Here is a 24,665-nt window from a genome sequence, read left to right as displayed (position 1 = left end):
ACCACATTTTCTGTGTTATACCGCCACCTCCTGGAACTAAGTAACTTCTAATAGAACTAAAGTCAATGGGGATTTCCATGTTAGCTCTCCGTGAGGCTCCATGAGAGCCGCCATTGCTGTGGAAAGATTGGTCCATAGAGGTCTATGGGAGTGGCGTAACTCTGATATTAGATGGCTCTGGCCTATCCGTGTTCGTGTTTACACGCTTGGTACTATTTTACACCATTGCATTTATGTAGTGGGTGGCACTCATTTCATTGAGTGTTATCTGTATTGACGTCACATGAGGCGCAATGAAATGGACCTTTGTTTGATAACCTATTTTCCCCACACTTGCTCTCACCTGTTAACAGTTAAAGGGGAACCTCTGCTTGAAAAAAAATCTTTCAGTGGCACACAGTACAGCTGAAGGGAACATAACTTTCTTTTATTCAAGTATGAAAATGTAAAGCACATATCTCAAAAGTTGAACAGACACTTTCATGAATACAAATAAACACAACTAGAAAAGCAAATTAGTACCATTCGGTCAATCAATATATATAGGCTATATATATTTCAATTTATTCCACACACACACACAGACTGCATAGAAAATTCTGCAAGGTAGTTTGTGTAAACACTCTGCCGCTCCCTAAACAATATTGGTGTTGGTCCCATAACAGAAAAACAGGAAATGATTACACAAAGCTGCAGATGTTATTGAGTGTCCAGGGGTGGTCACCAAATACCTAATGATGACACTAAAACCAAATGAATAAGTATAGCTGGGGAAAGTCAGAGTTGTTGAGTCTGGGCATTAACTCTGCCTGAACAAAACTATTTTTTCACACTTTCATGATAGAACAAATGAAGAATACATTTCTAAGGCTGCTTCCAGTGATTACGATCTCACATCCAGATCTGAATGCAGCTAAATAATGGACTAAATATTTGCACACTATCATTTTACTAGTGAGATATGCTCAACCAGATTACAAACGCCACAGTAGTCAACACTTTCAGTCAGGAACAGCTCTTTGATAAACTTTGTTGAGATGCTGATGCGCTGAACTTTGCTCTTTCTTTTGAAGGCACAATTCTAATCATCAACTGTGAACCAGCAAGTTAAATATGTTTCCTGATTATCATTGTCTGACATAACACAAAAAGAAAGGTTCAAGCAATTCAAGATAACATGAGTAACTATTCTCACTCTTTATACTGAGCATGTACGTTGCCAGACCTAACATTTAAGGGCAACGCATACAAGCATTTCAGCATTTTGTGCATCTGATTTGGTAAAGTGGTGTACATGCCCTTTAAACTTTGACATCATATTATAAATCTGATGGGAGAAAAACAAACATACAATATAACATATACAATATCCTCTGATGTAAACGTTCAACGTCTTAGAAAACATAAACATAAACACAAAACACATCTGGAAACAAGAAGTGCATCAAATGGAAAGAGCTTTTGAGCAGGAAGAAAGAAACTAAACTTCATCGTGAGCTACCAGAGCTCCAGATGGACTCTTGATACCCCCACTGATACCCCCCTGAAGGACAGAGTGAAGGCTTTGGAGGAAGAACAGCCTTTCAGGAGCTCTACTGACTCAGGAGAATGTGGAAGGAGATATGTGACTGATAAACATCCTCCGGCCTCACTCTTGGAACATAAACTGAGGGGAAAATAACAAAACAACAAAAAAACTAAATCGAGTCATCTCTATTACAGGTCTAAGACCTAGTGACCTTTTCTGTTTCTGTGATTTTTTTAAATGAGCAAAGTGCCTGATAGTGCTGATTGCAGTTCTACTTGAACTGGGTGGTTTCTTTCCTTCTAACTGCCTGCTGCCTTGTCAATATGGCATCAAGTGGCTGGGTGGTGTACTTCAAACACACACACACACACACACACACACACACACACACACACACACACACACACACACTGCAAAGCAGAAGTATGTGGTCAAAACAACGGGGAGAGAGGTGTGCCATCTCCTCATCATATACAGACTGCCTGGCTCCTGTGCAACTGGACACACTGGATCATTGGATCAATGCATGCACATTGGCCAAGCAAAATTAGAATAAAAATCTTGTAGGTTTTCTATAGACATTCGCACACCGTCCATCATGGTTCTGCCGGCCTCTTGGCAGCATGAACTCTTTGCCAACATTAACACAGGCACACGTTGTTGTGTATGTGTGGAAGTATACCACCAGCCTCAGTCTCAAAATTAGGAGATAACATCACTGAATCTCCAGACAGGGAGGGTAGTAAACCAACTACTTTTGTATGTTTAAAGTAAGAAGGTCCTTAACATGCACCTCTGATGGCGCAGAGACCTTTGCATTAGCGTAAAAGTGCAAAACAAAATCTTCACAATCTTTAAGCTGCTTTCAGACCTGTACTCTGAATTTCGGCAAAACAAAATAAAATCAGGGCTGATCATTCATACTTGGAAGGCAGAAAGGGACCCTTTCAATAACAGACCCCTTCTTATCAGTCTAAAAAACGACCATAATATTGCCATTGCCTCCTGGGATGAGGGATGTGCAGGCTTAGCTTTCTAGGCAGAATACTGGGAACCCCAGTCACCTCCATTCCAATTTAGCCATCTGCTGCCCTAATAGTCAGAAACACTCAGATGTGTCATCAATCAGCCTTGTGTGCTAACTATCTTTGGGGTTTTATAGGTTCTTTGAGTAGTTTTTATGTGGTTATGATATGGGATAAACTTGCTATATTTATAATCTTATGAATAGAACTTCACTAGAACTCCACATCAGCTATAGTGGTAGGAGGAACACCAGAGAGAGAATTGGGGAACAGTTAGGAAATCCAGGAAAACATCACAAAAATTCAGGGTGCAACGTCTGAAAGCAGCTTCTGAAAACAACATGGATTCAAACTGTTCAAAGCAGTCTGCAATATAGTCAATTTTGGAAGTGACATACCACCAGATTGCATGTAGACTTGTTATGACATCACTCAAATAGCTGGTAAGAACACAAGTCAGAGGGACCAAACATTTGTCTAGTGGCAGGGTCAGACAACTTTCTTTTTTCTTTTTCAAGACTTTTTTGTCCTTCTTCACGATTGTCGGTGATCATGTGATGCTGCCAGATCCTAGGGCCTCACATTTACACAGTTTCTTAATTGCGAGACTGGAGATATAAAACAGCACCTTGTTATTATGGAACTGGTGCCATAGATGGCTGTTGATGGAAACCCCATGTCAATATGTGGACTAGAGGCGTGAGCTTCTCATCCCGTCCCCAATCTTTCACCTTCATGGCGCTGGAGAAATGTGTGGTTTGCATTGAAGCCATGGTGACATCAGACCATGAGTGGCATCATGACATCTGACCAGGCCATGAGACAGAAACAGAAACAGAAGATCACAAGCAGTAGAAACAGTAGAAGTCTGCACACTGCACATGTCTGATGAAGACCCTGCTAGGTCAAAACGTATGTCTTGAATAAACCTTGAATGCGGAGCTGCAGTGTGCGGACTTCTACCTTTTCTATTGTCAGATATGCCTTTGTCCTGCACCTGGGCTCAGCGAGGTGGGATGTGCATACTTTAATATCTTCTGAGGATCAAAAGCAGGCCGTGTCCCGTGCTGGACTAAACCCCGCCACAGTTGGGGGCTCATTGTGGTCGACCTGGAACAGAACAAGAACTAGCGGCCCCACAAACACCCCTGACTCCTCAGAACGTTTCATTATTTGTTTGCTTGTACTCCAAAAATGTAGACCTGTCAGTCAGCTGTGATCCCCTTCTCTCTCAGCTCCTCGGTCACTCGAACCAGGTATGTGGGGTCAGGGTAGCCAAAGCTGAAATGAAAAGACAGAGGAAAAGCGTGCGTCTATTACAGGCTCAGACCGAAAGCCACCAAAGTGGTGAAAAGGCTGGCTGAGCTCCCTGAAGAAGATTAATTGCCAACACGTCTTGAATTTGCTTAATTTGCTCATGATGTGACATCGGAATCTTTCATTTAGGTTATCAACGTGGGGACATTGATGAATGAGCACATTACGATTGGTAATCACCAAAACCACTTCATAGCTCATTACTATTCTGTGAGGCTGACTGGATTTTGAATTCTCTTTTTTCATTCTAATCACCCACAAAGCTTTTCAGCAAGTCAATTGGTTATTATATGGTAATAACATTAAAGGGACACTCCACCCATTTGCATTAGGCTTTCCATTGCTAGACACTCAGTCATACTTTTGAATGGTCGTGCAACACTCTCAATTCCCCCTGAGACAGGAGAAATCCGTATTCATCTCATAACACTTCCTCCTAAAATGATGTAAAAATCGTCATTTTGCATCATTGTAGGAGGAAGTGTAAGAGAGGTGGATTTCTGTTGAGACTACAAGCCTTATTCCCACCGCTTTCAACCCCGCCCATAGGGGGTTGGACCTAATGCGCTAACAGACCTATCACAGATCAGTGTGCCAGTGCTTTTGAAATCACTGGCATTGAGGCCCTGTGTACTGTCATAGTAGTGGAGTACTATGGTAGCATGACTATTACAGTGTTCCTCTGGTGGAATTATATGCGTTATAGGGCTACAACGTTTTACTAAAACGTTGTTTGTTTTTTTTTGTACAAGTACAAAATTAAACAGACAGACAGAGAGACCCGAACCAATAAACACAAAAGAGCCCCAGTACCCACCAGCTCGGGCCGCCCCATATGGAGGTCTTGTGGTGGAGGTCATTCCATGAGGTTACATTTTAAGATATCCCACCCATATTCAGACAGAGAGATAGACCCCATAGGCCCAGATAGACCCCAACGAAGGAATGCAAGTGCGCCCTGCTACCCACCAGCGCGGGCCGCCCCATATGGAGGTCTTGTGGTGGATGTCGTTCCACGTGATGACGTTGTGCATGCCTGTGGTCATGGAGGTTCCCACAGTGAAGATGAGGCGTTGCTCGAAGGCGCGGCGCAGCAGGCCCAGCACGCGGTTCCCCTCGGGGCTGTCGGGCAGGTAGGCCACACGATCCGTACCCGGGTACCGCACTCCTGGGTTGGGGTGCTCCTCCTGTTGTAGGAATAGCATAGTCAGGGGGGTGCTGTGGTGCATCGCATAGAGAACCCGTACCATATACAGTACATGTGGACCCGGGTTCGAGTTCGACCCTGGTCATTTCCCAACCCCAGCCCATCTCTCTCCCTCCACTACTTTCCTGTCACATCTTCGCCATCCCATCATAATTAAGGCACAAGAAGCCCAGAAAAAAGTATTTAAAAAAAAAAAAAAAAAAAAAGGAATAACGCAGTCAGACATAGAGGGGATGACAAGGCTCAGTAGGCTAGTGCAGTGGTTCCCAAATTGGGGTCCAGGGACCCGTGGGGGTCCACAGCACACTTCCAAGGGGCCCACTCAAAGTAAAACAGTACAGCACTATGCACTACTGCAGTGGTTCCCAAACTGGGGTTGGTGAAAGTACTTGCTTGGGGGTTGCAGACAGAAGAGACGAGAAATCAACAGGTTAACAGCTAACTAAATTCCATGAAATGGTTAGTAACAGTATTCGCTTGAATGGTTCACAGAGGTTTGCTTTTCCTGTGAATTTCGAGCAATATTTAGCAGACAAACTATTAAAAGGAAATGTAGCAATATTAATGGACAAAAAATGCTTCAGAATATGGGGGGTGGCGGGTATCACAAAACATTCTTATGTCCCAAATTTAACACAAATAAACTGTTCCAACAGGCCCCACTATATTGTTAAAGTGGTTATTTCCAATCATTTTTGGTAGCAGACATTTGCAAAATTGTTGTCTCCATTAGGGGTTCCCTGGTACAAGTAGAAATTGTACCATTACACCGGGGACCCGGGTTCCATTCTGGTAAAGAGGCTATTTCCCTTTCTTGCCATCTTCAATGGCTTGGACAAAATTGTCTTGCTGCATGGTAAGCAATTGCATTGACCCAATAGCTCTGTTTTTATGTTTGAAAACCATTTCTTCAGATTCAGAACATGAAGTAAACACTTTCCATGTTACACTTTTTATTAACACTGACATGTTTCCATAAGAAGGGCTCTGCTTATCTTGATGAAAGACAATTCGTCAAAACAAACTATCTTGGCAATTTCACTCTAGATCATCTTATGTCAAGTAAATTAGATAGCTAATAATGCTGAACTGGGACAGTAATATGCTTCCACTAGGCATACAAGAAGTGTGCAAAGTCCTACTCCACCTCCCCGATGGTGCCTTTGATTTAGTGGACCAGGCCACACTCTGGCACCTTCTGAGACATTATGGCGTGCCAGGCAAAATGGTCAGGATCATCAAAGTGATTTATGACGGTTTTGAAGCCAGTGTCATACATGATGGAGCAACAACACAAGGCTTTGAAATAAAACCAGGAGTAAAACAAGGCTGCCTGGTAAGCCCCTACTGCTTCTCGTCCTGCTGGACTGGGTAACACGTGAATCCTATGGAAGAGATGACACAGGAATCCAATGGACACTAACCAGATAGTTAGAGGACATAGAATTTGCAGACGACCTGTGCTTGCTAAGCCACAAAATAATGCATAAGAGACAGAAAGTAAACACTTTGAAGGGAAACACAGAAAGAGTAGGCCTCAACATCAATGCGAGCAAAAGAAATGAGAATTAAGACCCCTGCAAATAACGATGACCACAAATGCTACCTTGGCAGCATAGTTACAGAATCTGGAGGAACGAAGGAAGATGTGATGGCCCGAAAGAGAAGCGCACAATAAATGTTTTCCACCCTAAGCAAAGTTTGGAGAAGTAGAGCTATTTCTTTAAAGACCAAACTAAGGATTTTTAATTCCAGTGTCAAAACCGTTTTCTTGTATGGATGCAAAACAAGGAACGCAAACAAGGGTATTGGCTAAGCTACAACCATTCATCAACAAGAAGCTGAGACATCTATGTCATCTAGTGGCCAAACAAAATAACCAAGAAAAAGCCCTGGAGATGTACTGAACAGGAACAACTGGAAGTAACCATCAAAAGAAGGAAATGGAGATGAATCGGACACACACTAAGAAAGCCGGGGTCAAACACCACAAGCGCTCGACTGGAACCCCCAAGGTACAAGACGCAGAAGAAGGCCCAGAGACTCATGGTGAAGAACCACCAGAGATGAACTTCAGAAAATGAACACCACCTGGAATGAAGCCATGAGGAAAAGGAAAAGGAAAAAGGAAAAGACGATCGTGTTGTCTGGAGGCAGTTAGTAGAAGCCCTATGCTCCACTCACAGAAGAATAAGACAAGACAAGGCATACAATAGGTGTGGTATTCCATGCAGGCATGTTCCTAAGAATTGAATTACTGCTACTTGTTTCTGTACTGAAGTTTTAAATATTTGAGTTTTCATTAAATCCAAAAGTCTTTTGTTGCTTAGAAACTGATTTCAATTTATGCAACAGCTTAATTCTCTCCGCCGTTAAAAAAACATTTGCTTAGACTCGGGTCATTAAGCAAGCATCTCCTCAGCAGTTTGTTTTCAGCTGTTATAAAGAACTGAAAGAGTGGCCAAAGATCACACAGGGCCTGACCAGAAAATCCATCCCAGTGCTTTGTAATGTGATGTGCAGTTCACTGCAGATCACTTTATTGATCTCCCGCTACCTTTTAATCATTATGCAGATTTCACTCCAGCCTCTATACCGGTGGTGCTGTGCAAGTCAAAGGCTACACTCCAGTGACAAACAGTCACAAGTTCTACCTGTGTGGCTAATACACGCTATGTACTGGAACTGACGCTTTTCCTGATCGATGAGCTGTGTGAATTAGAATCGGCTGATTTAGTGAACAGCTGACACATACAGTAGCGTACATGTGCTACTGGACTAAAGAGGTAGACTTGCCATATAGCTCACACGAGCTTAGTCTGGCCAAGACGATGCGCCAGCTGCTGATTTCTCTACAGCTGCCCCGCTGACTGCAAGTGGTGAGTAGATAAATAGACAGGGGTAGTTGTCAGCAGCGGTGGCCTAGACAACAGGCAGACGATGCATGTGCAGCCGTATCCCCCTACCTAACTCTCTGAGAAACATTTTTAACACATTCTTCACTGCTTCACCTCCAACCCCCTGAGTCTAAAAACCTCTACAGTGGATGATAATAATAACTGTATTTGTAATAGTATAGCACAATATCATACAAGGCATGCAGCTCAAAGTGCTTAACAGATGGAGAAACATCAATGTTAAAGATGAAAATAAAAAGTGAAGCAGAAAGGAGAGACAGAAACAAGAAAGAATAGAAAGAAGACAAAAGAAGAAGCTAGACGGAACAGAGAGAATAAGTAGATAGGTAAATGAGTAGATGTGGAGAAATGAAATAAGTTTAAAGAGGACATAAATAGAGATTGTAGAGGCATAAGGTCCACAGAGGTTGGGCCCAGGATAAGTGATAAATAGTCACACTGAAAGGGAAACGCAGAGATGTGGCCCCTTATGGCAACAGGGGTGGTGAGGAAAAACTCCCTTTTCACTTAATTCATGGTTTATAGGGGGGAAAGCTCAATGGGGTCTGAGAAAGAAAGCCACATAGTCAGGATGATGTATATGCAGTTGTATCCCTTGTGTCCCGGTAACTCTAGGAATGACTAGCCATAACCATAACCATAGTGATGAGCCAATTTTCCGTGTCTACTCACCGCCTGCAGTCCAGGGGGGAAGCTGTACACGATGCATATGCAGCCGTATCCCTCGTGTCCTGGTAACTCCGCGTCCGGGTCTCTCTCCACCATCATGGTGCCGTTGGCGGGCTGGTTGCCGATCAGCTGCCCGTATACCAGGCGGCACACGGGGCAGGCACGCTTCACCAGGAACGCCTGCTCCAGGCACACACGGCAGAATGTGTGGCCACACCTGGCAAGCATCAAAGGAAAAGTGTACCTTAAGGCCTACTGTTTGGCAGTGCAATATGTTAGTAACAATTGTTACAGAGAGGAGTGAAACTGCATGTCACCAGCTGCTGCAGAAACCAAATGTGAAATTTAAACTAAAACACACATGCACACCAGGGCTTGACATTGGGACCTGTCAACCTGCCAAATGATGGTAAAACTTGCCTGTAGCTAGTAAAAATGTCTGTCTCACTAGCTACTTTGTAACGTATTCTTTGGTATGACTAATCACAGTAGTTGCATCAATTGTTTTTATAAAATGCAAGAATATTGTAAAGAGAAAAAAAAACTGACAACAAACCTCTGGCTGGCAGAAAGGCTAAATTGCTAGTGACTTGGGAAAACCACTAGTAACAGTGCTAGAGCAAAAAATTTAAAGTCAAGCCCTGACGCACACCCACGCACGCACGCACACACAGCATTATATTTAGCTGACACTTTTATTCAAAGCGACTCAGTTTTATTACAGGGAATTGGTAATTGGTGTACAGTCCCCGTTTTGTTGTTAGACACTCTGAAGCAACTAGCTGCCTTACTCTGGGTCACATCCTAATTGGATTTAAACCTGCAAGCTTACAATTCAAAAGACGTCTCTTTCACTATTAAAAATACCGTTAATACAACATCCAACATCCACACACCTCTCTAGCGTGGTCCTATCCACCATCTCTCCCATGCAGATGGGGCAGCTGCTGCTGCTGATGCCGCTGCAGATGCTGGGTGTGGTGGAGCTCGAGGTGGTGATGGAGTTGATGGTGGCTGTGGTGGACATCTCTTCCTTGCTCCCACCAATGCCCAACGCAGCTGTTGGAGCACCAACCATGCGGCTGGCTACTAGCTCGGCCCGGACCTGGACTTCTGTCCTGGGGTGGGGGTGCGGGTGAGGGTGATGAGGGTGTGGTGTTGGTACGGTTGGTGCTGGTGTTGGGGCTTCGTGAGGTCCCAGGCACCCTAAACAGGCCACCACGTCCCCACTCCTCCTGGAGCGTTGCTGTTGCTGCCTCTGGGAGCGTCGGGACAGGGGCGGCCCAGGCGGGGGAGGTGTAGGGGGAGGAGGGGGAGAGGAGAGCAGGGTACCCTCCCCAGGCTCCAGCTCCAGCCCTCCCACACACGGCAGCAGAGAGCGCTTGCGCTTCTGGGCACCCTCCGCCTTCAAGTCAAATCAAGTCATATCACAAGCAATTTACTGTAGTGTCAAATGTAAACTGTATGTAAACTGACATTACACATAGGATTTGAAAATGTGTTACACCAGGCACCAGATGTGCAATTCAAACTAAACAAATACATGCACAGCAAATGTTGGAAAACCTGGATTCAGAAGCTACAATCCTGTGCCAAATTTTTAAAATGTTACCCGTCGAAGTGCACTAACTGGACAAACAGGTCATTTAGAATATCTAATCTGGATGGATTGCAGCTTCCGAATATACAGTGAGTCCAATATGTATTTGATCCCTTGCTGATTTTGCCGGTTTGCCCACTAATAAAGACATGATCAGTCTATAAATTTATGATAATGTGTATTCAAACATGGAGAGACAGAATATCAAAAAGAAATTCCGGAAAATAACTTAAAATAATATATTTTAATTTATTTGTATTTAATTTAGGCAAATAAGTATTTGACCCCTCTAGCTAAAGAAGATAAAGTGCTTTGTGGCAAAGCCCTAGTTGTCTAGTACTGAGGTCAGATGCTTCTTTTAGTTGATGACAATGTTTGTGCATATAGTAGAAAATATTTTTGCCCATTTTTCTTTGCATATTATGTCTAAAACATTAACAGGTTGTGGTCTGTAGCTTGGCAAATGGGAGGTTCAGTTCTTTCCATAGAATTACTATAGGGTTAATATTTGGAGACTGTAGGCCACTCCATGACTTTAATATGCTTCTTATTGAGCCACTCCTTCGTTGCTTTGACTGTATGTTGTGTATTATTGTCATGTTGGGAGATCCAAAAATGGCCCACCCTTCAGTGTAGTGGTGGAGGGAAGGATGTTTGCACTCAGGATTGCACATTACATCTCTCTACAAACACCCTCAAACCATAATGATACCACTTTCATGCATGATGGTGAGGAGGGTGTTCTTGGGATCATAGACAGCAGTACTCTTTCTCAAAACACATTGAATTATGTTAATGTCAAACAGCTTGATTTTGGTTTCATCTGACTACAGCACCTCCTTATCATATCTTAAACCAGTCTGATGTCCGTTGGCGAACCTCAGGTGGGACTACACAGGTTCCTTCTGAAGTAGAGGTACCATGTGTGCACTACAGGATTTTAAACCTCTGTGGCATTAAGTGCTACCAGTAGTTTTCTCAGTGATTTTGGTCCCAGTAGCTTTGATATCATTGCCTAGTTCATCCCGTACAGGTCTAGGGTACTTTCTTTCTGTTCTCATGATTATCAAATCCCTACAAAAGGTAAAATCTTGTATAGAACCCCAGACAGCCTGATGGATAGTCATTTTGTATTCCTCATATTTTGGAAGAAATGCATCAACAGCTGGGTCATTAATACCCAGTCTCTTTCTTGTGGCTTTGCAGCCCATTTAATCTTTGTTCAGGTCTAAAATCTTGTCCCTGGTATCATTTGACCGCTCTTTCGTCTTTCCCATGCTGGTGAGGTTGGAGTGTGACTGATTCACTCATACTATGGACTGATTCTGCTGATTCAATGGGTCTTTTATGCATGTTAGTATGTACAGGTGTCTTTAATTCAGATGACAAGTTGATCGGAAGTGCCCATCTGGTCTGTGGGCCCGGAACTGTAATCAGTTGGCAGGGGATCAAATACTTATTTTGCTCGATGAAATGGAAATAAATTAATATATATTCTCTTAAGTTAATTTCTGGATTTTCTTTTTGATATTCTGTCTCTCCATATTAGAATACATATTATCATAACATTTATTGACTGATCATGTCTTTGTTAGTAGGCAAACCAACAAAATCAGCAAGGGATCAAATACATATTGGACTCACTGTAGGTACCCCATCACTGTCACATTATACACTCAACAAAACATACAAGTTTGACGGAGGTGTTTCTGCACAGTCCGTCCCCCTCGGGGACGCGAACCTGTCACCTCGTCAACTTCAACGGTCCGGAAATTGGAGTCACAGTACGATACCGCTGGACTAAAGGACCAGTCCTCCAGCCCAACGACATCGTCACTGTATGAGGCTTTCGGGAGGGAGGTTTACTAACGTTCCACGCCAACTCTGTTAGTTAGCCTCCGTTACACTCTCCCCCTTAAACCTCACTCCCATTCCGGGTCAACGGCACCACTGTGACAGAGGTGTTTCTGCACAGTCCGTCCCCCTCGGGGACGCGAACCTGTCACCTCGTCAACTTCAACGGTCCGGAAATTGGAGTCACAGTACGATACCGCTGGACTTAAGGACCAGTCCTCCAGCCCAACGACATAGTCACTGTACGGGAGGGAGGTTTACTAACGTTCCACGCCAACTCTGCTAGTTACACTAGCGCACACACACACACACACACACACACACACACACACACACACACACACACACACACACACACACACACACACACACACACACACACACACACACCTTGGTCATCTCCTTGCGGGCGCTGCGGCACAGGTCAATGAAGGCCTTGCGTGTGGCTGGTGAGATGACGGCTCCCTGCTCCACTCCCCTGGCAGCTCTTCCCCGGTGGCTGCTGTTGCTGCTGCCACTACTGCCCTCCGCTAAGGGCTGCAGTCTGACAGCACAACAGCCCCCGCGCTCCCCTCTCCGCACCATGGCCACGCTCAGGCCCTGCTTCTCCTCGAAGTCCAGCAGCCATCGCCGGCCGGCGGCCGCCAGGTAGTCCCACACCGCCTGCGACACCAGGACCTCGTCACTGCCCTGGCCCGCTCGCACACTCATCTCCTCCGATGACACTGTGGAGGACAGGAGAGGACAGGTTGGAGGAAGAATAATGACATGTTCATATTACTGTTGTTACAAATGCTATGACAGTTTTATGTAGGCCTAATGACAAATACAGTTGCTTAGACGGTTACACTCCCTGGACCAATGTGGGTCTGTATTGGGTGCACTGTTCACTTCAGAAATGGATGAAGGTGTAAGAAGACCACACATTCTTCTCGCTGGTAAGGGTGGGATTCAAACCCACACCCCAAGATCCACTCTCAAACCATTATGGCAATCCCAACTAATAAGTAGGCGATGATAAGAGGGAGTGGGGGTTACAAGACAGCATGACAGCCTCATGGTTAAGCATGCACAGAAAATATTTCAGCCAGACTACATTCAGTATAATCAAACATGATTATGGGAACTTAACACCCAGTAGGCCATCTTAAGGGGAATACTGGTAATTGGTAAACAGATCTACAACTGGTGCAGAATTATTTTGAAACCCAACAGTAAGTTAGGCGACAATCTACTGGGGGCATGCTTGTGTAGTGATGATGCAGCGAGCTAATAGCCATACTAGCATGACACTCGTGGGTGGTTATTCTACCGTGGCGATTAAATCTTTCTAATACCAACAAACCGTCAAGAATTACCATACTTACAACAACCCAACGAAAACGTTCCACTCCCCTTTCTACGCTGTCAAAAAGTACAGCAAGCGAAACTGGGTGATTAAACGCAGCGTGTACACCTACAGGCTACTGTTGCACTTCCGTCATCATTCCACAATGTCAGCTGAGTAAAAGCGTGAACAAAGCCACAAGTACACAGAGGAGGGGGGGGGGGTATATTTAATAATCCTCTCACGTGTCAGTCGATGTCATTCTGGCATGTGAGTGTGAAACTGGTAGGCAAAATCAGGTGAATCGCATTTGTTGTCATTGCATGACCATAAGACATGCTGTCGCATTTTGTTATAGCTGCAGGAAAAAGGCAAAGCCAACAGGCGGTCGCGGAATTGCAGCACAGCGATCAGCTGTTCTTGCTCTCAGTGTACAAACAAAGGAAGCTCTCCTCTCCTCGCCGCCCGTCGCTATCCCACACACATCATTGATGAATCAGACCTTTGTGGCGCTCATTTCTGAATTACTTCGTCAAACATTCAAATATTACCTTGTGATCCCATATATTCCACTTATTTTGAAGTTATATCGTCCTGTTTAGAGAAAAGAGGGTGACATCATGTAAATACGCGTGAACATGTAAATGGTCTTTAATCTCGTTGACAGCTCGACCTAGCTGATGTGACTGATGTTAACTTGGGACAATAGAATCACAACCAGGCCTGTCAGTAACATAGTTACAGAAGAAAATACTCTCACCTATTGTAGCGACAGAATCAGACGGGATCTGATTGTGTGGGGAGAAACTACAACAGCCAGGGAAAGCCTTCCATTCCATGAAAACATCCGACCAGTGCTGCATTTGGTCAGTATTCTGGTGTATTCTGATAAAACAGGATCAATAAAAGCTCTGACAAAAGCGATCAAAATTCGTCGCCAACATTCCACTATGATTCCGCCTCCTTGCACTTCACTGTGTATCCCAGGCAAATATATCGACCCATCGAGTTGTGTCTTCCTAAATCCCACGTCCTTGGGAAATACGACAACAGTGTCACACAGTGCGGCATAGCAAGCACGCTTCTAAAGCACGGAGCTGATGGAAGCACATATTCGCCCCGCTCCGTCGCTTGTCGTTATGCCGAATAATTTATTCCCACGCCATTCGGTTTGTTTACTTAGAAATTCCTCTTCGGTGAAACACGGAGCAGGAAGTTCGTCACCACTTTCCTTCCCATCTCAATAGTCCTTTAGGCTGCGTCCCCGGATTACGCACAGTTGCCCTGGTTGACAGGCTACGATATGACACTTCTTTCTTTTTTGAGTAGGGCCTATATATTTGAGTAGTACCGGTAGGTTTACAGCAGGACTGGGGTACATTTTTCGTTCGAGGGGACACTTCAAATTCCTCCCAGGGTCGTTTAAGTCCTCCAAGGGTCGTAGAACACAAACCAGGATTCCCCGCTGTACTTAAGGCCCATATTGAAGGCAGTCACCTTTAAATCAGACCCCACCTTCTCTAGGTCCCCTGAATATAACTTCTAATGCAAATGTAGTTTCTAAGATTCCTTTACAAAAATTTACAAAATATTTCATATTTCATGTGAAGCTGCATTATCAAAATATCAGAGGCCTGATGAAATGGCCTCAAGGGTCGCATATGGCCCAAAACATAGCCTATAGGCCCCACCCCTGGTTTACAGGCTCCACGGCGCAAGAAGAGGTGCGATCAGTGGCGACAGGTGTGCTGTGTTACACCGAAACATGATCTGGCTGGTCATGTTTGGGTTTGCCCTAAAAAAAGAAGCCTGAGTGACCAGGAGCGTCAGTTCAAGGCAAGGGAGGAAAAGAGAAAGAGATGGATCATAAATGTAGCTATTATAGCACCATAGCCTACTTCCCAGACAGCACACTTACGTCTTGCCAACGTTGGCAAGATGCTTTTTGCCCGATGTAAAATACATCGGCACGACGTCTTTGAAAGGACCGTTTGCTCATCGGCAAGATGTTGGGCAGACGTCGGCAAATAGGCGACAGGCGATGGGGAGCCAACGTTATGCCGATATAATTATTTATAGTCCTACCATGAGCCGACGGTTGCCCGCCTTATATCCGCTCATGAGCCAATGTTTAACCGATTTAATTACGACTTAATTACGACCTACTCGACGTACCCCATCTGCGCGAGGAAAGCATCCGGACGTCTCGAGGAACAGCTGATTTTAGGTTGCAGTTATGAAACTAGCATGTCAAAATCACGTAGCATGCCAGAAAATCAGCTCTTTCCATAAACAAAAAGACGTCTGAATGTTCTCACCGCTGCAGTGGAATTCCGCCTTATTTGAGGTCTTCCTGCTTCACCATATGCCTCACCAATGAAAACACAAGAAATCATAGACGTTTTTCCATTTATTTTTTCCACAATTAAGCAAAATGTCCATCGTTGAATCATTCCTGCAGGAGAAAAAAAAAAATCTGTGAACATGGGCTGGATGCAAGGAGGTCTACATAAGGCTGGATGTGAAAATCACCCTTTACATGAGAACATACCCTACAGTTTAGGCTATGACTTTCACATGTCAAAAGTTTACAACTATTTATTGAGAACAGTTTTTGTAAGCAGGATTTCACCATCTACTGTATGTAGCCTAAGTCTTGCCTGTGGATGAAAAGTCTATCATCTATATTGACCCTTTTAATTTAAAAGTGTACTCGCTACTCTGTGGTATTTTTTATATAGTCATGGATAAGTGGGGCAGTCATTGGTAAGCGGTTAGGGTGTCCTGTAGCCCAGGGCTGAACAACCCAAAGGTTGCTGGTTCATCTCCCAGCCCGCCAGGTTGGTGGAGGGAGTAATTAACCAGTGCTCTCTCCTCCATCCTCCATGACTGAGGTACCCCAAGCATGGTACCTTCCCGCCACACTGCAACATACTGCTCCCTTGGGATGCCAATGTAGGCTGCACCCTTGCACAGGTGAGGCATAAAATGCAATTTTGTTGTGTGCAGTGTATACTTGTGTGCTGTGTCACAATGACAAAGGTGGGCTTTCACTTATATACACCTAGAGATTTTTTTCCCCTGAGTCCAATGTTTTTAAACAGTTGAAACACAAACATTTCCAGTCAATATTTACAATGGAATAGCAGACCTCTGTGTCATATTCCCAAGGAATGGTAGCATCACATCTGCTGTGCTGTGCTGAGTCAAAGTAATTCATAAGCCTACTGGTTGTGTTTTCCCTGCCCATTCACTACTTTGATGGCCTGCAATTTATTCAGATGTGTTCTACAACTTTTTGATGAAACTTACATTTTACATTTGATACCACAAAATAGGCTTACTTGTTGTGCTGTGTGGATTTTTTTCAGCAGGGATCTCACTTACCAATCAGCATGTTTTCCTCTTGTTACCAGTATCAGTCTGAACCTGGCTGGCCACCTGTGCACTTAACCATATGTGAACTCTGAGGGCAAGTGTAGAAGCCTGGCAAATAAAGACAGGAATAAGTCGGTCTCAGTATCACTGCGCAACTACATTCACAATGTAATATGTTGGTTTAGTTGATTTCTGTCCATCACAATTTAATATTATGGTTTACATTTAGGCATATAACTTTCACAATACCATATTAGTTACATTTAGCTAGCTAGTGTCCTATTTGGTAAGGACATGTACAAGTGATGTAGGCTGTACAGCAGGGGTGGGCAACTTTCATTGTAAGGTGGGCCAACATTTTTAATTACCACAACCACATCACCACGCACTTGAGAGAATTTACAAAAGGATACTTCACTTTTTGTTTATTTATACCGGAATGCTTACACTATTGATTTATAGGGGGTTAAAAACTGTCCTTTTTCTTTTTTTTTTTAAAGTGAGAAGTTGGGCTGCATGTGGCGCCCGAGCCTCCAGTTGCCCATCCCTGCTGTACAGTATCCTAACAGAAAGGCTCTCATAGTATTTCAAATAATGGTCTATATAAAAACTGGTTATAATAGGTACAGTGCAGCATAAACAGGGTTTGAGGGGGTGGTTTATTTTATTTCGTTGTACCTACCGAGTAGTTTAGCCAATGTCTGTGTGACACGTTCATGCTGCCACCTCCACAGCATCCTCTTCACAACCGCAGGGGCAAAACACCTGAAAACATAATAATGTAATCCTTTTTCAGTCCAAGATATAGACTAGAAAATGAGTGACAGCATCACAATCAGTTTGTATGCAAGTGTAGTGGACCCCCCATTTTTGTCTTTTTCTTATTCCCTTATTCTCATTCCCTGTCTTTTTGTTGTCCAGTCAGAAGTTCTTTTAGTTTAATTATGCTGTTGCACGTTTTCGCCAATAGATGGCATCATAGGACCAGCAATGAGTGCAGAGACTCTCTCTGGTGCAGTAGCCAGTGACTTCGGTCACATAAGAAGAACGAAACGTGGAAGTGACAGGCTTTGTTATGATACAGAAGGCAGCGGTGTCAGCTGTACAGTTATGCTGAGGAAAATGTAAATAAACAACGAACTCAGCGAAACTCTACACACTTGAGGACCTTATTCATTAAGTGTGCAACATAAGCATTCACGCAATAATACCACCAGGTCACATTTAAGATTTAACTAATAGTATTTTGTTATGGATCTTATGTAGTGATAGACTTACCATTTTTTCTTGTTATGGCATATCTGGCATATTCCCAAGAGAAGGCCGATGTCCCTGTCTGTTGATCTGATTTTGACTTGTGGTGAATTGACTGTGAAACGAGAGCAAACACATTGCAGTGAAGGCTATGAACTCAGGAGTTCTTAAACTTACTTATAGTAAGGGCTATGAATGTGATGCAATATTATTTTATCTCACTTCACGTGGTGTGTGTTTCCTGTGCATTGCAAGTTCAACAAAGAAAATCGTTGTGTTACATACCGTAGCCTATTTTGTAATGTCCTTTCAACCAGTCATCATGGGCTAGACAAGAATCAACAGCCCGACTCCAGCAGGAAACTTGATTACGGGAGCAGTATGCCTACATTTGTATTACAATAAAAAAACGCTGTTAGACTACACACGACCTACATACAATGTGACATCTCAAACTATAACTTATAAAACCAAACAAAAACTCACCTGTTGCTGGGTACGTTTGAACGTTAGCTAACTTGCTAACGGTAAGAAAAGTGAGGTTCGGATATCCGATTAGAACTCGATGAGGAGTCATTCGAGACAGCATGACAGGTGAAGAGATTTATTTCAGCAACCTAATTTAATGTTTAATCAAGCCTGAATTGTAATGCTGAAACCTACATTTCAACAGAAATAATGGTAATGCCTAACTAAAAACGATTGCGGTGGCTAATACTACTGCTGCGACGTCCACTAAAGTAAACGGAAAATGTTCGTTCCCTTGACAACTGAAATAATTTCAAACAGAGCTCGCGCTGCTCAGGTTGCAAGCAAGCAGGCGCTGGCTTTTGGTTTTGGGGTCTTCAAATGATCTGCAAAGCGTCGCGTTGCCGATGGTCGGGGTTAGGTTGGCAAACCATCGGCAAACTGTGTTTGGGACATTGTCAGATGATGGTCGGTGTTAAGTTGGCAAAGCATCGGGAGGAAACATTAGGAAATTGCTCGGTAAAACGTCGCGTTGCCGATGGTTGGGGTTATGTTGGCAAACCATTGGCAAACCATCGGAAGGGAACTGCAGGGAATTGATCGGCAAAGCGTCGTACTGCCGATGTTGGGGTTAAGTTGGCAAACCATCGGCAAACCATGGCAGGAAACCGTCTTTTCTGCCGCTATTTTGCCGATCTAAAACCAACCTAATTGGCATGACGATTATAAGGCAAAAAAGGCCTCGACGTTTCCCCGATGTCGCCGCCCAATAGCCAACGTCGGCAAGATGCTTCGTGCTGTCTGGGTTGTACAATCTTTTCCATAGAGAAACACTCTCGAAGCATTTCCATTTTTCTGGATAGAGTGTGCAGGAGTATCACCTATTCGCTGACATTGCTGCAAAAAAATGTGTTACAACAAGGTAGTTACAGATTTCCACCTGGAGGCCATCTGTTTTAAAGGAGGTGGCTTGCTCTGGTCTGACCCCTCAGGGGTTGTCAAGACAGTCTGCTCATTTGTGCGTTCCCATGTTTGCCCAGCAGGGCGCAGCGTAGTGATGTTGCTCTTCTGGCACAGGTGGGGCTCTCACTTCACCTACAATACTGTTTCCCAGCGGGGGCTCTACAGCCCCCCAGGGGGGCGTTGAGAAGGATATTGAGAGGATCCTGGATGGTCGTTCATACATATCCAATCTGACTATTTACACCGAATACACATTCACATATATCCGATTCATATCTGATTAAAATCCGCATTTGGAAACGGGCTGTATCTGATCTGAGAAGATCGGAATTCATGTGCTTTTTAGCGGTTTACATAGGGGGCGCATAGATCAGATATGAGCATTTGAGCAAAAAGGGTCACTTCAAGTGATTAGTGTAAACATGACCTCTGAGCCAAGCGGTCATGGGCAGAGTTTCACTCTTGCATGGGGGGGGGATAATTAGGCCATGTGCGGATGCGTGCGGGCACACACACAGCAAACCCACATAGTGCATTACGCATGATGGCACAAGTGACACTGACAACTGGCAACCATTAAGTTTAACTTTTATCATGCTTAGATGATGTTGAACACCAGTTGGTACAATAATGTATTCAGTACACAGTAGCTGCTAGGACTATTTATCTTTAAAAAGTGTCTAACCTAATGCAGAAGTAAACATCTTTTTTGCGTCCTGCGTAAAATGTCCACAACCGTCTCAGGTGACAGCTTGGCAGTTATGTTGCGGTCGATGTGAAGAACAGCAAGCAAAGAAAACTATGCTGCCATTACCAGTAGCCAATTCCAAATTCTTCTCATTGCAGAAAAAAATCTTTCGGAAGTGGTTGAGTCAGTGCCGGCGGCAGCAGCTTTTATAGATTTGGGTATACTGCTTTCGTCACAGTTTTTTGAAACTGTGCCACCGTACAACACACACACAGGTCTGATCAGCCTGTGGTGGGCCAGACCTGGATGAGGGTGTCTTGTGAAAATGGCCGAAACACCCAATGATACCAGGGAACACAACTGATGATGTGTAACGATGGCGGCGCCACATGGTCATCAATGTCAAATCTCACTTAGCCGTCACTTGGCATGAACATGGAGGGACTTTAACACCTAGTCCTACAATGAAATCTGAAATCTGAAGATGTTCGCTGATAGAGAAGGCTTTAACAGGGTCCATCTCTGCCCCAACAAAGTGATGGTTAATTTTCAGAGGCTGTGCATACTTTTGTATGAGAGGTTGGATTCCATGTTTGTCTCATCTTAACCCTGCTACACAGGCTGTGAGAGTTTAACAGCCTCTCCCTTGAATCGTCCGTCCAGTTCACAAATTATTGTATACAGCACTGGGAAATACTAGTGCTGTTGGAATCCAGGGGTGTCACTCTGGGACATTTGCACAGCATTTACATCAGTTTCCTCTCTGTGGCCCAAAGTCGTCGTTATCAGGAAACTGTCGAGAGAGGTGGAGGGTTGTGTGACCCGTTTTCTTTAAGGTGCAAGTGCTCCAGGACCAGTAGGTGTCTGACACTGACTGTTCACATGCTCAGGTACAGATATGTTGTCGTCTCCGCAGAACTGTTTCACTGATAACCATGCACCATGCATGCAGGTAAGCACCGTCGTTTAAGTCTTGAAAAGATCAAATCTGTTCTTCTAAACAGTAGCATCGTGGCTCTCGGACAGTTTGGCAGCTATTGATCCTCCAGATGTGCTCTGTTTGAAGTTGTCCCATTTAGTCATACAGTTCTGATGGGCCAGAGAAGTTGCATGTATTTCCAGCTTGGTGCTTAGTTTTTTCCAGTCACTTACGCCCTTTCGCAACGATTCCCCCACACTGCTGTCAGTCTGGGAGTGGCGGCAGGCGAAACAAAAGACGGCATCCTTAAAACCAAGTATAGCAATGCCCCCTCCTGCCCCCCGCAAACTCTGTGTATGCAAACGGTCATAACAACAGTAGCATCTTCATTATTTTCAGGCAGATTTGAGCTGTGGCATGAGGCAGTAAGTGGCTGTGTCTAATGCCTTGTTTATAAATGTACTTGTGTGACTCAGGGAGATGCTTGGAGTCCCATATGCCCATCTTAATAGTGTGTTTCAGCGCCAAGACTTTATAAAATTGGAACAGACGGGAAAGCTAAAATAAGACATCTCCTTAACCATCCTGCTTGCTCATAAGATAATGTCAAGCAAATATTTTACATAATCAGCAATTTGTTGAATTCTGGACAGGCAGGACATTGTGTCTTTATTTTTGTGTCTGCACGACACCTTTAAAATTGTTATCAATTTAATAATTTAAAACAAGAGTTCCTGCTGCTGCAGCATATGTTAACTTACTATCAGCTTGCCAACTCTACTTTCCCTCTTTCACTTGAAACAACTACACCCTGAATGAAATGGTTGGACTTAAAATGAAACCCTTTAGCATCACATGATGTTCAAAACACAATTTGGGTCATTTCACGTGAAATCAGACACTTTGGGACCCGACCGACACAGATTTCAATCATACTTGCTGTGCCTGTTTAGTAGCAAGGTGGCACCCCAGAACTGCATTTGTGTGAATCTGACACCAATATTAAGGGAGAAACAGACAAGCAAAGGTTTACATATGAGGGTAGGACACTATACATTCAGCCTTGATTATATCAGTTAGTGTAAGTCACAAAAAGATGTCTAAGGTGTTGTTTGAAAGCTCTTTTCTGGCTCTACAAATTACACACACAGCATGGAATACAACAACCTTCAGAATATGAATTATGATGCATTGAAAAGAGTTAGGCTGCAGAACGTTAGTTTGCCTCCCTCCCGAAGCCTCATACAGATGCGCTGGCAAGTAATCAAGCAGCCTGTGATTTAGCTCACTAGCATGTCTGCCTCCCATAAGTTTGCTGTGAGATTGCTAGTTCGAGACCCGAATGGTGGACTGCACACAAGAAGACCTGTTACAGATGCTGCCTGAGTATGAGTGCACCCCTCTCATGATAAAAGGCCAACAGTGTAGCCTGGGAAATCCCATTTGCACGATCATTCCGATGAAATGCAGCAAGGATGCACGCACCAAAGCGCTAGCAACACTGACGGCAACACTACTGGCCCACCACCATAAACCTCCAGACCTCCACTGAACAGGCAATTTAATCTACCTCTTGGGAAAAATCCTGCATTGTACTGCAGTATTACAGCTAATAAAATGCACTGATTGCATTGGATTGGACATTAAAAAACATGCATAGCCTACTGCAAGCATGTTGCACTTCAATGCAGAATGCAGTGTTTTGGACACGAAACACTGTGATCCAGTTTTGTAGTGAAACAGTTTTGTAGTTGTTTTTCTCCCCCTATAAAGGGCATACCTGACAAATGCGCTCCAAGTTCAACACAGAGCCTTCACGCACAGATCTGTGCTGGGGGTGCACACTGTGTCGCCTGAAAGAGAGAAAAAAAAAGATGGCCGGGGGTCAGGTCAGGACTAGGGCTGGGACGATTAATCAACTAATAAATAGTCGACTAATAGTCGACTAATCATTTCATTTAATTCAATGCTTTTTTACTTACTTTACTAATGCTTTATTACTTTATTGAAACCTAAAATTGCCCAGCACGTATAAATTGGACGTTGTATCTCAGAGTAAATAAGCTACTATCATGATTTAAAGCTCATTGTGAGCTCAGGGACCTCATTTTTACGGTTTCTTTCTTTTTTCCCAATTTCCTTGAAGATTAAAGTGCTAGAGTACTTGAAAAATTAATCGTTTGACTAATGGGCTATTCGAAAAAAAATAGTTGATTAGATTAATCGGGAGAAAACTAATCGTTTAGGACCGCCCTAGTCAGGACCCTGGGGGGGCTGAGGGTGGGGGGGCAAAAGGCACATTGCATAAAAACAGGAAATCCATAGGTTAACATCTAACATAATTCCATATTTTGGTTAGTAAGCCTAATTCACTTGTATGGTTAATATATTTGCTGTCCTGTATATTTCTAGCAATAGGCCTATTAGCAAACAAAAAATTCATGGAAAATCTAGAAATATTAATGAACAAAAAATTGCCTGGGCGAAAATATTGTTTAGTCCAAAATGACGTACCCACAGCAAACATTTGAGAACCACTGAACTACCGGTACACATAGAAAATGGAGAAAAGGGAGAGCTGCGGCCGGTAGTCATGAAGGTGTGTGACTCATTAAGGAACATCTCTGACACGCCACCAACACAGAGGCGACAAAGACAGGCAAGTCAGAAACAATTTGCCCCTGCCCCTCCCCACAGCACTTCCATGCATACCACATGGTTACGACAGGGTTTCCCAAACTGGGCTGCGTAGAACTGAATAGAGCAATGGCGGATATGTGGGTTTTTATGCATTATTCAAGAACATTAAGTATAGGACTAACGGATAATTTTATGGATAATTGCATACTGAAAGACACATCAGGTCCATTGTAAATGAGGATTCCCCAAAATGACTCAGCATAATGTGTGATAATTTGTGCAGTGAAGCCATACTTGTGTGGCCATCAGCACACCAAAACGTTCCCTTAGGGGTGTCATTGCATTATTTGTCAAATGTCAAGGGACTCGCCCTACCATTGATTTACTTGACACAGAAAAATATTGGTGATACATTAGTTAAGTGGAACTACACTGGAAAAGAAATAGATGGCTGTCATTCCTTGCGCCTTGCATGTGGACCATTGGAGGTTCTAGAAATATCGAGCGCGAGACTTTGACCAAAGCTGCGTCATAACGCGAGAGCTACTGGAAAGCCACACGAGGCTAGTGACTTGGGGGTGCACGAACCACTTTGAAATGTACAAGGGGGTCCCTCCCCACAGCACTTCCATGCATAGCACATGGTTGATGATAACTGACTGGACTCTGCTCGTGTTGACTGGGACTGACTGCCAGTGATGAGAAGTAATTGTGACATTCACTCACTCATCTGTAAGAAAAATAAATAATTCAAAAAAGGACTTGTGCCATTTAGCTAGGCCTCAGGTAAAATTCTCCTATATCCAACTGATGATCCACACCCACATCACTGAATGAATGCCTTCTAACACCATCACACACACACACACACACACACACACACACACACACACACACACACACACACACA

At 43.8% G+C, this 24,665-nt stretch overlaps 1 protein-coding gene and 1 long non-coding RNA gene across 4 annotated transcripts; both read right to left on the bottom strand.

Annotated features, from left to right (window-relative positions):
- Window positions 1–406: 406 nt before the first annotated feature.
- dtx3 (deltex E3 ubiquitin ligase 3) lies at window positions 407–14,636 on the bottom strand. 3 transcript variants are annotated; one of them, XM_063209377.1, is made up of 6 exons: window positions 14,206–14,636; window positions 12,509–12,843; window positions 9,561–10,069; window positions 8,668–8,881; window positions 4,840–5,057; window positions 407–3,834 (listed from the first exon to the last, which is right to left on the bottom strand). In XM_063209377.1, exons 1-6 carry the CDS (start codon window positions 14,306–14,308, stop codon window positions 3,759–3,761), a joined length of 1,455 nt encoding a protein of 484 aa, XP_063065447.1. In that variant the 5' UTR covers window positions 14,309–14,636; the 3' UTR covers window positions 407–3,758. The 3 variants fall into 3 exon arrangements, with proteins under 3 accessions (XP_063065447.1, XP_063065449.1, XP_063065448.1); XM_063209379.1 differs by having other exon boundaries at window positions 13,486–14,297; XM_063209378.1 differs by having other exon boundaries at window positions 13,997–14,297.
- Window positions 14,637–16,821: 2,185 nt separating this feature from the next.
- On the bottom strand, window positions 16,822–18,473 carry LOC134456355 (uncharacterized). The gene is made up of 4 exons (XR_010036317.1): window positions 18,363–18,473; window positions 18,102–18,192; window positions 17,506–17,588; window positions 16,822–16,931 (listed from the first exon to the last, which is right to left on the bottom strand). It is a non-coding gene; the product is annotated as an uncharacterized LOC134456355 (long non-coding RNA).
- Window positions 18,474–24,665: the final 6,192 nt, after the last annotated feature.

The sequence above is a fragment of the Engraulis encrasicolus genome, chromosome 10, assembly GCF_034702125.1.
Source record: "Engraulis encrasicolus isolate BLACKSEA-1 chromosome 10, IST_EnEncr_1.0, whole genome shotgun sequence".
NCBI classification, from domain to species: Eukaryota; Metazoa; Chordata; class Actinopteri; order Clupeiformes; family Engraulidae; genus Engraulis; species Engraulis encrasicolus.
Note: the sequence above shows the minus strand (reverse complement) of the source record. Positions and strands in the feature narration are given on the sequence as shown.